This window comes from Molossus molossus, unplaced genomic scaffold (assembly GCF_014108415.1).
Source record: "Molossus molossus isolate mMolMol1 unplaced genomic scaffold, mMolMol1.p scaffold_m16_p_10, whole genome shotgun sequence".
NCBI lineage: Eukaryota > Metazoa > Chordata > Mammalia > Chiroptera > Molossidae > Molossus > Molossus molossus.
The window spans coordinates 106,264,727-106,277,952 of record NW_023425345.1 but is presented as its reverse complement, the minus strand read 5'-3'; the positions used below and the strand labels follow the sequence as shown (position 1 = coordinate 106,277,952).

The following is a 13,226-nucleotide window of genomic DNA, read 5'->3' as shown; positions in this document are numbered from 1 at the left end:
AAGAGGTAAAACATTGCCAGTGTCTTCCAAGTACCCCTTCCCTTTCTCCTGCCCCAAAGGTAGGCACGCGGGCCTTGGGGCCACACTTGTCTCTGCACACTCGCCCTGCACACCCATCAGGTGCGGGTGCAGACGCGCGGCTGCCTCTCCAATCCAGCTCTGCCTCGTGAGAAGCCCAGCCTGTGCCGAGGCCAGGTCCCCGCCCTGCTGCCCTCGGGCTCCGACCCTCGGGCTGGTGAACAGCCGACCAGAGCCTGAGCCCTCTTCCTACCTGAAAACCTTTCAGAACAGTTTGCGGGTGTTGTGCTGCGAACCCTAGAAGCCCAGCACCCCTGACCAGTGGCACTGCTGGCTGGGCACACTGGCGTTTCACAGCGCCCTTTAAAGCTGGGCCCGTTCGTCCTTCTGAATTGCTTTTTCTTACTTCAGTTAGTGTGAGCTCCAAGTGTGCAGAGGGTAGCAGTAGTGAGTGTGTGTGTGTGAGTGTGTGTGTGTTAGGGGTTGGCTCCTCCTCAGGAGAAATGAAGTTGATTAATGCTTTGCCTCATTTTGTAGCACTGAAGGGCTGGTCCTGAGTCTAGAAAATGAACTTGACAAAGCCCTCATTCCCCTCCCCGCTATGCTTTAGAAAAATATTTCTCTACATTATTCCAAGCAAAGCTGCCTCCTCTGCCAGTTGAAAGGGGGTGCGGTGCCCTTGGGGGTCCTGCTGGTCCCTCCCCCAACAGTGACCTCGCCCACATACACCACTGCAACCACCAGGTGGAGCAGGTGGCCCGGCAGGTACCTGAGCTGTCTTCAGACAGCTGGTGTGACTCCAGGTGCGCGGAGCGGAGTGTGTGCTTTCTCACCCACCAGACTCACAAACGGTCCCCCTGATGGTGTTAAATGACACCATTGCTACACAACTTGCCACTGGTGCCTCCTGGGCCTGGAGCAGCAGTGTCCCCTCTGTCCTCAAACCAGGGCCCTTGCAGCAGCACCTGGAGGAGGAGGAAAGGGGACCGGCCCTAAGCTGCCCTCCCATCCACACAGCCTTCTGGAGGAGAGATGCTAGTCTCGGGTGCTCAGGTAGGGCCCAGGTCTCACTGCCTGCACTTGGGGTCTGAGCCCTGCCCCCGGTGGTCTTCATGTCATGGCCCTGGGGGCACTGCTGCTTCCCGCCTGCGAGGCCGTCTGCCTGTCCTTCTGTCCTGCTCTTCCTTGACTGTTTCTGCTTTGCAGTCCCGTTTGATGAGACTGGCCTGGAGGAAGACGTGGACTCGGAGCCGGCAGAGATAGAAGGGGAGGCGGCAGAGAATGGGGACACGGGGGACACTGGTGCTGAGCTGGATGATGGTAGGGGGACCCCAGAGCCTGCCCTTCGCTGTGGCGAGCACCCTCTTCCTCCCTGGGGACAGGCAAGACTACTTTGAACTCAGGAAAGAGAAAAACACGTTAAGCAAAAGCAGGGAGCTCGGGGGAGGCAGCAGATATCATTCCTTGTTTAGCCCCAAACTTGAATGCGGGCATTTCACCCGCCCACAGGCCACCACGTTCACCAATGTGGCTGAGAAACTGCGTAGGTCTGGGCCTTGTACGGAGCCCGTGACCCAGCCGATGCCCTCGGAAAACTAGATACAAGATGGTATTTTGAGAATTAGTCTGGCTGGGGAGCCAGGGGCGAAGATTCGGCTGGGATAAATGAGAGCAGCCCAGGCACAGTGAGGGGCACGGCCTCAGCCGCCGTGGTGGGCGGGCCGGGAGGTGCTGTGCAGGGAGAAGCATGTGGGTGGCCCGGCAAGCAAGGCCTGCCCTCCACAGGCATGCCCACTGCCCTGCTCTCTGCCGCGGCCGTGGCCGTCGTGTGTCACCTGGTGTATTTCAGAAGAAAGGGGGGCACCACGGGCTTTGCAAAGCGCCGTGTTTCAGAGGAGGCGCTTCTGGCCGAGCGGCAGGAGCTGGGCGAGCAGCAGCGGGCAGGGCCCGGCCGGAGAGCAGAGCGTCCGCACTGCAGTGGCCGGGGGTGCTCCGGGAGGCAGCACCGGGCGGGAGCAGCCCCCCTCCAGCCTGTGCCTCCTTCCCTTTGCCAGACCAGCACTGGTCTGACGACACCCCGTCAGATGCCGGAGCCCCGCTGCCCGGGCGGCCCCTGGAGGCGGGAGACGCGGAGCCGGAGCTGACCATCTCAGAGAGCGAGGAGGAGCGGCCCCCGGCCCCCCTGCCCCATCACCAGGGAGGTCAGTCTGCGGGGGCAGGAGACACTCCCATGAGGACAGTGGCCGAGGGCTCCGGGCGCGGGCTGCGCGGGCTCTCCTCACGCAGCCTCAGGTGCCGGCCTCCCGCCACGGGCCAGGGGCCCTCCTCTTGTGTTACTGGGGCTGTGAAAGGGGAGAAGGCCCAGCTCAAATTGGGACAGGCCACACCATGGCCCGAAGCCAGCACTGACCCCGCGAGGCCGCGCCTGGCGCCCTGCGGGCTGGAACAGGCTCCCGCCCGGGAACCAGGTCCCCTCAGCCCCGTCTCTCCTTCCAGGTCCCTCCCAGGTCTCCAGCCCCGCCCGGCCCCCTTCGGAACACCATGTTCCCTTCCCCCCAGTCTGCAGCCCCACGGCCCAGGTAAGAGTTGGGGCTCACTGAAGGGGACAATTCTCTGAGTGAAAGCCCTTTTTCATTGTTTTGCTGTTTGTGCTAAATGGGGCTGTTGAGAACAGGGGTGACTGGGATTGCAGCTCAGCCCGCCGGTGGGGCCAGGCAGCGTCCGCGCCCTGCTCTGCCTGGCTGCCCGCACCGCCGCTCCGTCCTGTCCACGTCCCACACCATTTCAACAATAAGTTTATTTTTCTAGATATATTTTTAATCCTCACCCAAGGATATCTTTCCATTGATTTTTAGATAGAGTGGAAGGGAGAGAGAGAAACATCAGTATGAGAGAGACACACACATTGGTCGCCTCCTGCACAACCCCCACCAGGGCCAAGGATCAAACCTGCAACCCAGGTATGTGCCCTTGACCAGGAATTACACCTCTGACCCTCGGTCTGCAGGCCAGTGCTCTAACCACTGGCCAGGGCAATGAGTTTATTTTTAAATTAAAGCAATATTTGTGGAATCATTGGTTCACTGTGACAGGTGCAGTTTTTCTTAATATTATGTTAAAATGAACAGTGACTTTTTTGTAATATGTGTTTTTATTGATTTTTTAGAGAGAGGAAGGGAGAGAGAGATTGAAACATCAATGTGAGAGAGAAACATAGATCAGCTGCCTCCTGCACACCCCGTACTGGGGATCAAGCCCGAAACTCAGGCATATGCCCTGACCAGGAATCAAACTGGGACCTCTCAGTCCATGGGACAACACTCAACCCACTGAGCCACGCCAGCTGGGCTGAACTGTGACTTTTAAAATTAAAAATATTTGTCCGGCCGGTGTGGCTCAGTGGTTGAGCGTCAACCCATGCACCAAGATGTCGCCAGTTCAATTCCTGGTCAGGACACATGCCCAGGTTGTGGGCCTGATGCCCAGTGGGGGGCATGTCGGCGGCGGCCAACTGACGTTCTCTCTCATCAATGTTTCTCTCTCTCCCTCTCCCTTTCTCTCTCTAAAAATAAAGAAAAAAAATTTTTTTAATTAAAAATATTTATCCAGATGACCTCACACTGGAGAATGCTATGTAAACACACTGTAACAATATGTCCCATGGAACACGGTTTGGAAAATACTTTCTGGAGGAAACATCAGGGAGGGACCGGTCTGGTCTTTGGGCTCTGAGATGCCAGCGGCCTGGTGATTTCCTGCGAGGTGGAGGGGCGTTGCAGACGCGGCAGGAGGGCGGAGTGTCAGATCTGAGCTTCCTGGAGGACCGCTGATGAGCTGACTGTAAAATAGCTGTTTTAAGCCTCCTACCAGGGTGGCCACATGCTCTTGGCTCAGATCTTGGCGCTCTTGGGCAGCGAGAGCCGAGTTCCCTAGTGTCTCTGACCAGCGTCCACCTCTGCGCACAGAACACACGGTGTGTCTGAGATGGGCCAGACCCGGAAAACTGAGTCTGTTCAACTGAGTAGAGTGGTTCTGAAAATTACAGAAAGTGGGATGTTCTCCTGGGGCCATCTGAGCAGCAGCTCAGCGGATGGAGAGACGGGCCCATCTCCAGGCACAGGCCCTCGGAGAGAAAGCTCCAAGGCTCTGCCTCTAAGCAGCTTCCTTCTGTCTTTGTTTTCTGTAGGGGGCCCGGATCCCACTGCCCTCTGGGGCGACCAAGGTGACATCGCCCAAGGAGCACCTTTTCCTGGAGGGTTTGGTTTCTAAAGCAAAGCCCACGGCGGACGTTCCCAGCAGTCAGAAAACCGTGCACTCTCCCGTCCAGTCCCAGCCCGCAGCTCTGCCAGCAACCATGGCGCCTGTCTCCCCAGTCAGTTCACAGGGCCTGTCCCCAGTGGCCACCCCCAACCCCGCCCCGCTCCCCATTTGCTCCCAGCCTCAGCCTTCCTGTGAGGCCACCGTCCCATCCCCCACCAAGTCTCCCATATGCTTCCAGCCTGTTCCAGCCAAAACATCCACCCCCCTGCCCCCCCTCCACATGAAGAACCAAGGGGATGCCACGGACAGGCTGGGCAGCCCTCTTGCTATGGACGAGGCCCTGAAGCCAAACAGCCTGGTGGAGGAGTTCTGGATGAAGAGTGCCGAAATCCGCCGCAGCCTCGGGCTCACACCTGTGCATCGGAGCGAGGGGCCCGAGCACAGCTTCCCCGCACCTGCCTTTAAGCCGTTGCCCCTAAAACCCTATTCCGGGGAGAAGTCCTGTCAGGGTGAGGGGCTCCATGTTCTACAGCCTCCACCTGCTCCTGAGAGACAGGGCCCGCCGAAGTCAGGTGGTGAGCAGCCCCCCCTGCCCACCCCCAAGTCCCCCTCACACAGGGAGCTGAAGAGCCTGCACGAGGAGCGGAGAGACCTGTCCAGCAGTTCCGGGCTGGGCCTTCACGGGAGCTCCTCCAACATGAAGACCTGGGGCAGCCAGAGCTTCAACACCTCGGACCCCACCATGCTCACCCCGCCATCAAGCCCGCCCCCACCCCCACCCCAGGATGAGGAGCCTGCAACTCTTCGAAGGAAGCCACATCAGATATATGGGCACAAGGAGACGGAACCAAAGGCCTCGGGGGCCCCACCCACCCCGCCTGCCGCCGTTCTGCGGCCCCCCCGAGAGCCTGCCCAGCCCCAGCGGGAGGAGGCGCGGAAGTCGTTTGTGGAGAGTGTAGACGAGATCCCCTTTGCTGATGACGTGGAGGACACGTATGACGACAAGACTGAGGAATCGAGTCTGCAGGAGAAGTTCTTCACACCCCCTTCCTGCTGGCCCCGCTCTGAAAAGCCCCCCCACTCACCCCTAGCCAAGGAGCATGGTAGGTTGCTACCTCTGGAGAGCGGGGTCCCACAGCAGAAGAGGGGGTTACCAGTAGTCTCGCCAGAAGCCAAGGAGCTGGCTGCGGAGCGCATGCGAGCCAGGGAGAAGTCAGTGAGGAGCCAGGCACTGAGAGACGCCATGGCCAAGCAGCTGAGTCGGATGAAGGAGATGGAAACGGGGGCTGGGACCTGCGGGCCCCCAGGCGGCGCCAGCCGCAAAGCCGCCCCAATGCCCTCCAAAGGCAGGACCCCTGAGTCCCCCAAACACCCAGTCCACAAAGGCCCCGAGGAGCCCACCTTGACGCACAAAGCCACCAGCGAGGAGTTCCTCTCCCCCACGTCGGACTCGGGGGCCCCAGAAGGGTCCGTCACCTCCTCCGAGGGCTCCAGCGGGAAGAGCAAGAAGAGATCGTCACTCTTCTCCCCTCGCAGAAACAAGAAGGAGAGGAAGGCCAGAGGTGAGGGCCGGCCCCCCGAGAAGCCCAGCCCAGACCTCCTGGAGGAAGCTGCTGCCAAGCCCCGGTCCCTGTGGAAGTCGGTCTTCTCTGGGCACAAGAAGGACAAGAAGAAGAAGGGCGACGACAGGTCCTGCTCCAGCACCCCTTCCAGCGGTGCCACCGTGGGCTCGGGCCAGCGCAGGGCGCCTCCAGCAGTGCGAGCAGGTGGGCCAGCGTGGCTCCCGGGACAGGGCGCGAGCGGGCACCCCTCCGTCCCCACCATGCTCCCCCAGGGTCCTGGGGCCATGCTGCAGTGTGGGGGGGAGAGCGGAACCATGGTTCACAGAGTAGCCTCCACTGAATGCAGGGGTTCTAAAAGCCAGCCTGCGGCCGGGGGAGGGAGGTGGGAGGCTGTGCACTTTCTAAAGTGGCGTCGCCCCAAAGGAGGGCGTGTGGCCGCAGGTCCATCAGGCTGTCTTGGGTACCATCTCTTCAGCGTCAGCCACCCTGGCTGAAAAAGCGTCAGCATCCAAGCTCCTGGCTCCCAGTGTGGGAAAAGAGTTACCTAACTAGGAACAGACCAAGCCCCCACTCCCAGACTGCTTGCAAAGGTGGAAGTCAGGCGAGCGCTGACACTGGGCACTGCCCTCACCCTGCCCTTCCATCGTCCGCAGAGCTGCAGCTCCGGCACCAGCCGAGTTTCTCCGAGGACTCTGACCTCTCCAGCGACGACGTCCTCGAGCGGGCCTCCCAGAAGTGCAAGCGAGAGGTGCGTGGGCCGGTCGGAGGGCTCTGGGGCTCGGGCCGTCCTCTGCTGGGTGCAGTCTTTGAGCCGCAGGGAGGAGAGCAGGGTGGTACGGGCCCCAGCAGGCACGCGGAGGCCTGAGCCTCACCCATGGTCTGCGTGGGGGACGCACGGGAGCAGCGGGCTTTTTCAGTGAGCAGCTGGGGGTTATTTGCTTCCATGGCAAGAGTTCCTGGGTTCAGTCCTGGTGAAGACAGACATTCCATGCCCAGAGAGTCATTCTGTCTTTGCGAAGCAGCCCGGCATTGTCCGTTCGTCCTCCTGGCTTTCCAGGGCCCACATGCAGTCGCGCCTGCCAGGGCCGAGTGACGGGAGCACTGCGTGTGCCCGGGCGGGCCGGAGCCTTCCCACGCCGCCGCCGCCGTCCAGCCTGGCACACGCTCACTCTCCTGTCCAAGGTGAAGGTCCAGGTGCCTTCAGCTCCCTTGTTTTGAGGGAAAACCCTCCTCAGAACGCTCTGTGCCTTCTTTACGAGGCTTCCCAGGGCTTGGACCTGAGTCAGCCCTCTCGATCAGCGCCAGGGAGGCCACGACCCGTCTGTCCAGTTCCCTCCTCGCAGCCTGATCTGGTTCCTCACTTCATAACCTTGCAGACCAGATGAAACCAGTCTTTCAGTTCTCATCTCATTCTGGATTGCTTGCCCCCCTGGCCACGCCAGCTCTGTGTTTGTCCTCCTGGGACACCTCGGTGGTCAGGCCTCCCGACACCGCAGCCATGTGCAGAGCTTCCGATGGCTCAGCCAGGCACGGGCCACGTGGGCCTCCCGTCCCACCGCAGCGGGGCCGTGTGCACTCCCACCCTGTGGGCTCGCACTACACCAACAGCTTCTCCTGGGGCTGGCGGTGGAGCTGGCTGCTCAGGGGCCTGGGGCCTCAGTGCACACGAGCGGCCAGTTGGTTGGAAATGTCCACCTGTGGTTCCTAGTGGTCAGGTCTGCCTGTGGATTAGGAAACCCCGTGACCAAGTGCTGAATGCAGACCACCCAGCTGACTGTGCCAAGGCTGCTGTCTGACCACAGCCTCTCCCGGGTCTCGCAGGCCTGGGGTGCACAAGGAGCCCCTCCCCTTCCGCATAAAGACAGGCCGTGGACCCCACTCCTAGGATCCCAGCGCCTCATGCTCAACACAGGCGGGGCCGTTTGTTGGAGGCTGTGCAGGGAATGCTGACTCCTGACTCCCATGGTGGTGTGGGTCAGGCTGAGCAGGAGCAAGGTGCTGTGTATTTTTAAGAATAGGAGCTTAGCCCTGGCCAGTTTTGCTCAGTGGTTAGAGCGTCGGCCTGTGGTCCAGAGAGACCCGGGTTCAGTTCTCACTAAGGGCACGTACCTCGGTTGCAGTTTGTCCCCAGCCCTGGTTGGGTTGTGTGGGTGGCAGCCACTCGATGTGTCCCTTTCACATCGATGTTTCTCTTCTCTCTCTCCCTCCCACTCTGTCTGAATAAAAAATGGAAAAATGGCCCTGGCCGGTTTGGCTCAGCGGTTGGAGCATCGGCCTGCGTTACAGAGAGACCCGGGTTCGGTTCCCGATAAGGGCACGTACCTCAGTTGCAGTTTGTCCCCGGCCCTGGTTGGTCGTGCGGGTGACAGCCACTCGATGTGTCCCTTCACATCGATGTTTCTCCCTCTCTCTCCCTCCCGCTCTGTCTGAACAAAAAATGGAAAAATGTCCTCGGGTGAGGAAAAAAAAAAAAAAAAAATGGAAAAATGTCCTCTAGTGAGGATAAAAAAAATTCTCTCTTTGTATTTAACTTTTGGTATTTTGATGATGATGTGTCTTGGTGTGGGCCTCTTGGGGTTCATCTTGTTTGGGACTCTCTGTGCTTCCTGGACTTGTATGTCTGTTTCCTTCACCAAGTTAGGGAAGTTTTCTGTCATTATTTTTTCAAGTAGGTTTTCAATTTTTTGTTCTCTCTCTTCTCCTGGAATCCCCATGACATAACGTTGGTGCACTTGAAGTTGTCCCAGAGGCTCCTTACACTGTCCTCATTTTTCTGTTTTTTTTTTTTTTGCTATTCTGATTGAGTGTTTTCTGCTTCCTTATATTCTAATTCAATGGTTTGCTTCTTGGTTTCACTTGCTCTACTATTGATTCCCTGTGAATTATTCTTTATTTCAGTTAGTGCATCCTTCATTTCTCACTGGTCTTTTTTTATGTTGTTGATGTTCTCGCTAAGTTCCTAGGAGTTCTCCATAAGTTCCTTGAGCATCCTTATAACCAGTGTTTTGTTTTGTTTTATCCTCACCCAAGGACATCCTTGCATTTATCTTAAGATAGAGCAGAAGGGGGGGGGGGCATTGATGCGAGAGAGACACATAGAGTGGCCGCCACCTACACGACCTCAACCCCCCAACCAGGGCCAGGGACAAACTGCAGCCAAGGCACCCGCCCTTAGTGGAAACCGAACCTGGGCCTCTCTGGTTTGCAGGCCGATGCTCTACTGCTGAGCCAAACCGGCCAGGGCTAACCAGTGTTTTAACTGTACATCTAATTGATTGCTTATCTCCATTTTATTCAGTTCTTTTCCTGGAATTTTGTTCTGTTCTTTAATTTGGGACATTTTACTTTGTCTCTCCTCATTTTGGCTGCTTCCCTGTGATTGTTTCTCTGTGATAGAGTTGCTATGTCTCCTAGGCTTCACAGGGTGGCTTTTTTTTTTTTTAATCCTTACACGAGGACATTTTTCTATTTTTGTTCAGATAGCATGAGAGAGAGGGAGGAGAGAGGGAGAGAGAGAGAAACATTGATGTGAGAGAGATACATTGACTGGTTGCCTCCCACATTACCCTGACCAGGGCCAGGGATAAACTGCAACCGAGTATGTGCCCTTGAATCAAATCTGAGACTCATTAGTCTGCAGGCCGACACTCTAACCACTGAGCCAAACCGGCCAGGGCAGGGTGGCCTATTGTTGTAGGTGTCCTGTAGGATCCTGTGGCACAGCCTCCCTGATCACCCCAGCTGGGCCCTCAAGGTGCACCCCTAGTGTGGACTGTACACCCTTCTGTTGTAATGGTCTTGATTGCTGTTGGCACATCAATGGGAGGGATTTACTCAGGCTGATCAGCTTCAAGGACTGGCTGTGCCCACAATCCACCGATCTCTGACTACCCTGGATGATCAGCTGTGCAGGGCCCACCACACAGAGCAAGACTTACTTCAGCAGGGCTCTGGTACCCACTGAGTCCACTCCTTGAGTGTGTCACTTGTGGAGGTGGTTGGGTGGTGGTGCTTCAATGTGGTCTGAAGCTGTCCACTGGGTGTGCTGGCTCTGGGGCAGGGTCAGCCCCTGCCTGTGTCCTATCCGGGGCCACCAGGCATAAGCTACAAAGTGATCTGCAGATGGCTGCTGCTTGTGCTGGGCTTGGAGGTGCCCAGGCAAAGCCAAGCTATGACCCAAGGCTGGCTGCTTCTAGTGCCAGGCCTGGGGCCACTTAACGAGAGGTATGGGGCTCACTGAGACCAGATGCAGCTTGTTTGAGAGATTTTAGGAAACTCTGAAGCAGGATCTAAGACAGGCCAATCCTATGGTAAAGCCACTGGCAACAGCTTGGGTGGGCCCCAAAACTGGGTGGGCCAGGGCCTCAGGGAATCACCGGGGCGGGGCTACCAGTGTGAGCCAGGTTGCTGGAGTCCCAGGTATGGCGGCTGTCTGCTGCCCCGGGGAAGGGCTCACCAAAGGAACAACACCTCTGCTAGCACCTCTGTCCAGGAGAAAGCCACCTCTCCAGCCCTTGCCCTGAAGCAGAACAACTCAGTTCTTCCCTGTATGTTTCTGGTCCCTCTCAAGCTGCCTCCCTTATGCTAGAGCCTAGAGGGAGCAGGTCCGAGTAAGTCCGTGTGTGGGCCCTTTAAGAGGAGCTGCCTGGGGCTCCAGCAGCCTCAGCCTCCCTGAGCCTCAGTTCCCGCTGGTTTTACAGCCAGAAGTGATGGGGATTCTCTTCCTGGCACTGGAACCCTGGGTTGGGTGCCTGGTGTGGGACGGGGTGTCCTCCTGATTTTTATCCACCACACGTGGGTGTGGGACCAGCCCGTAGCCTCCGCCCTCCTACCAGTCTCCATGAGGCTTCGCCTTCATTCTATAGTTGTAGGGCTTCCATTCAGCTCGGTGTCAGGTGGTTCTGAATGATGGTGGTTCTACAGTTTAGTTGTCATTTTGCTGTGGTTGAGGGAGGAGGCGAGACCACGTTTACCTACCCGCCATCCTGACCGGAAGTGCCAATGTTACCTCTTAATGTTATAAATATTGCTCACCTGAAGAAAGTGGCTTTGATACCAAACAAAATGAAAGGACCATGGTTTTTCTTTCCCTACATATCTCCTAGAAGCAACAGGCATGGGAAACATCTTACCAATATTTTTACCCTAAAAGTGTCCTAAAAAGAGAAACAGGTGACACCAGTGATAAGGAGCACATGTCCCTGGCTGCGCTAACCCCTGGTCAGTCCTCCCCTGAGCCTTCTGACCCTGTCACGGGCCACATCGCACCTGTGGAGCTTTGGGTGTGCCCTGTGGCATTTCCAGCTGCAGCCTGGACGTGTCCACAGCCTCTGGCCCTCCTGTTTGCCCTGTGGGCATTCTGCGACCTGGAACCGTGCTCTGTACACCTGACTGAGGAAACCTGTCATTCTCTCCAGCCAAGAACTTACACGGAGGAGGAACTGAATGCCAAGCTGACCCGGCGTGTGCAGAAGGCAGCTCGGAGGCAGGCCAAGCAAGAGGAGCTGAAGCGGCTGCACCGAGCCCAGGTGACACCAGGGGCCACCGCTCACGAGGGGGGTCACATGGCAGCGCCCTTCTCGTCCACGAGGAGGGAGGGCAAAAAGGGCAGAGCGGAGTAAATGGGGTGTCCCTGTTACCTGAGTGGACAGCCCCCCAGCTCAGGCCTCTAGCGCCTGGCATGATGCAGCTACAGGAGCCTGGACTCTGCAGGTGCTGGTAGAAGGGAGCAGCCGAGCTCTGAGTTTCCACAGGCCTCACTCTGGGGTCACCACCACCAAGCCTGCTCGCTCACCTGTCAGAACACGTGCTGAGGCCATGACCTGCCCGCCTCCACAGGCTGGGGCTTAGGGCCGAAGCTGCCGCCCCATCTCCAGCCTGTCTGCAGGCCTCACAGGTCCTAGACCAGTGTATATTGGAGGGTGAAGGGTGGCTAAAAATAATTTTTTTAATATTTTTTTAAATTAATTTGAGAGAGAGAGAGAGAGAGAGAAATAAACATTGAGGAGAAAGAACATCAATTGTTGCCTCCTGCACGCCCCCCACTGGGAATCGGGCCCACAACCTGGGCATGTGCCCTGACCGGGAACCGAACCGGCGACCTCTCGGTGCAGGGTCGATGCTCAGCCACGGAGCCGCACCGGCCGGGCGAGCCCTTTCCTTGCTCATGATTCTACGTGCACACTGTCTGCACTAGCCTGTCCCTGGCTGCGGCTGCTCTGGGGCGGAATGTCCTGGTTGCCCATTGGTAGTGCCCACGTAGCGCACAGGGACTCCTCACTTCGTGCTTCAGACAGACTCTGGCTGGTGGCTCCATTCAGATTCCTTTGTTTAACCCTGTAGAGAGGGGATGTCTGCAGTCCTGCCCAAGGACCTGCTCATGCTTCTGCAGTGTCAGCAAGGGCCTAGGCCGCAGCACTTTGTGCCGTCCTACAGGGGTCCTCCGCTCCTTCATGAGCACCCACACAGGTGGCGCCGAGGATGGGCCTGGGGCCTCGCACGTGTTCTTCACACACGCATGATGCCCGTTGACCAGAGCCTTTCCAGATCTCTTACCTGGTTTGTTTCTCTCTGTGTGTGCAGGTTACTTGTCCTCCTGAAGGTTAGGAGATGCAGGGTTGGTGCTCTTGTTTTGTTCCCACAGATCATTCAGCGGCAGCTGGAGCAGGTGGAGGAGAAGCAGCGGCAGCTGGAGGAGAGAGGGGTTGCCGTGGAGAAGGCTCTCCGCGGAGAAGCAGGTACTGTCGGGTCCTCCCGTGAGGAGGTGTGTTCCTCAGGGAAGCCCCCCGCTGGCTTCTCTGGGTCCCCTCTGAGATTTGGGACATCCTGTGGAACAAAGGGAAGCAAAGCACCTCTGCTTGCAACTGCCCAAGGCCCACACCTGTTCTCCCGCCCTGGCTTAGAGCTTGCGTTACCTGTGGGCTGAAATCTCCACTTCCTCTGTTGATGGCAAACACCAGGCCGCCTCCCCTCCTTCCCCATCCATCATTCTCTCTGGAAGAAAATTACTGGGAATGAGGGAGACCTGTGCCACAAGGAATCAGCACAGACTGGCACCAGCAGGGTCTGCCTGCTCTCCTGTCTTTTACTCTCCAGGCTCCCTTCCGGCCCAAGCTGCTCAGAGAGCGTGAGGACACACCCCGCAGAGCGCTCACCACCTCCTGGGGGCAGCAACGGGTTTCCCAGAGTGAACCCAGGGTCTGTGTTTCCGAGAGTCTGGTCCCTCAAGGCAGGTGGACAGGCTCAGAGAGGGGTGAACCAGCACGAGCAGGCACTGAAATAGCCGTGAGGGCCTGCGCTTGGTGCTTGCCGCTCCTGGGAGATCTCCGGAGCGCAGTGCGGTGACACCCACTGTTCGCCCCAGGCACTGGGGTTGGCTGAGCACAG

At 58.0% G+C, this 13,226-nt stretch overlaps 1 protein-coding gene across 6 annotated transcripts in view; it reads left to right on the top strand.

Moving 5' to 3' along the window:
- The window catches only part of MICAL3 (microtubule associated monooxygenase, calponin and LIM domain containing 3), a 117,872-nt gene that overhangs the window by 88,294 nt on the left and 16,352 nt on the right, over positions 1-13,226 (top strand). For 5 of the 6 annotated variants that reach the window (XM_036252743.1, XM_036252742.1, XM_036252740.1 and 2 more), the window contains 7 exons: positions 1,225-1,338; positions 2,073-2,219; positions 2,515-2,597; positions 4,205-6,044; positions 6,494-6,588; positions 11,258-11,368; positions 12,484-12,577. In XM_036252743.1, the coding sequence (XP_036108636.1) occupies positions 1,225-1,338; positions 2,073-2,219; positions 2,515-2,597; positions 4,205-6,044; positions 6,494-6,588; positions 11,258-11,368; positions 12,484-12,577 (2,484 nt within the window). The remainder of the gene's footprint in view (positions 1-1,224; positions 1,339-2,072; positions 2,220-2,514; positions 2,598-4,204; positions 6,045-6,493; positions 6,589-11,257; positions 11,369-12,483; positions 12,578-13,226) is intronic. The other variant, XM_036252744.1, reaches the window with a different exon arrangement.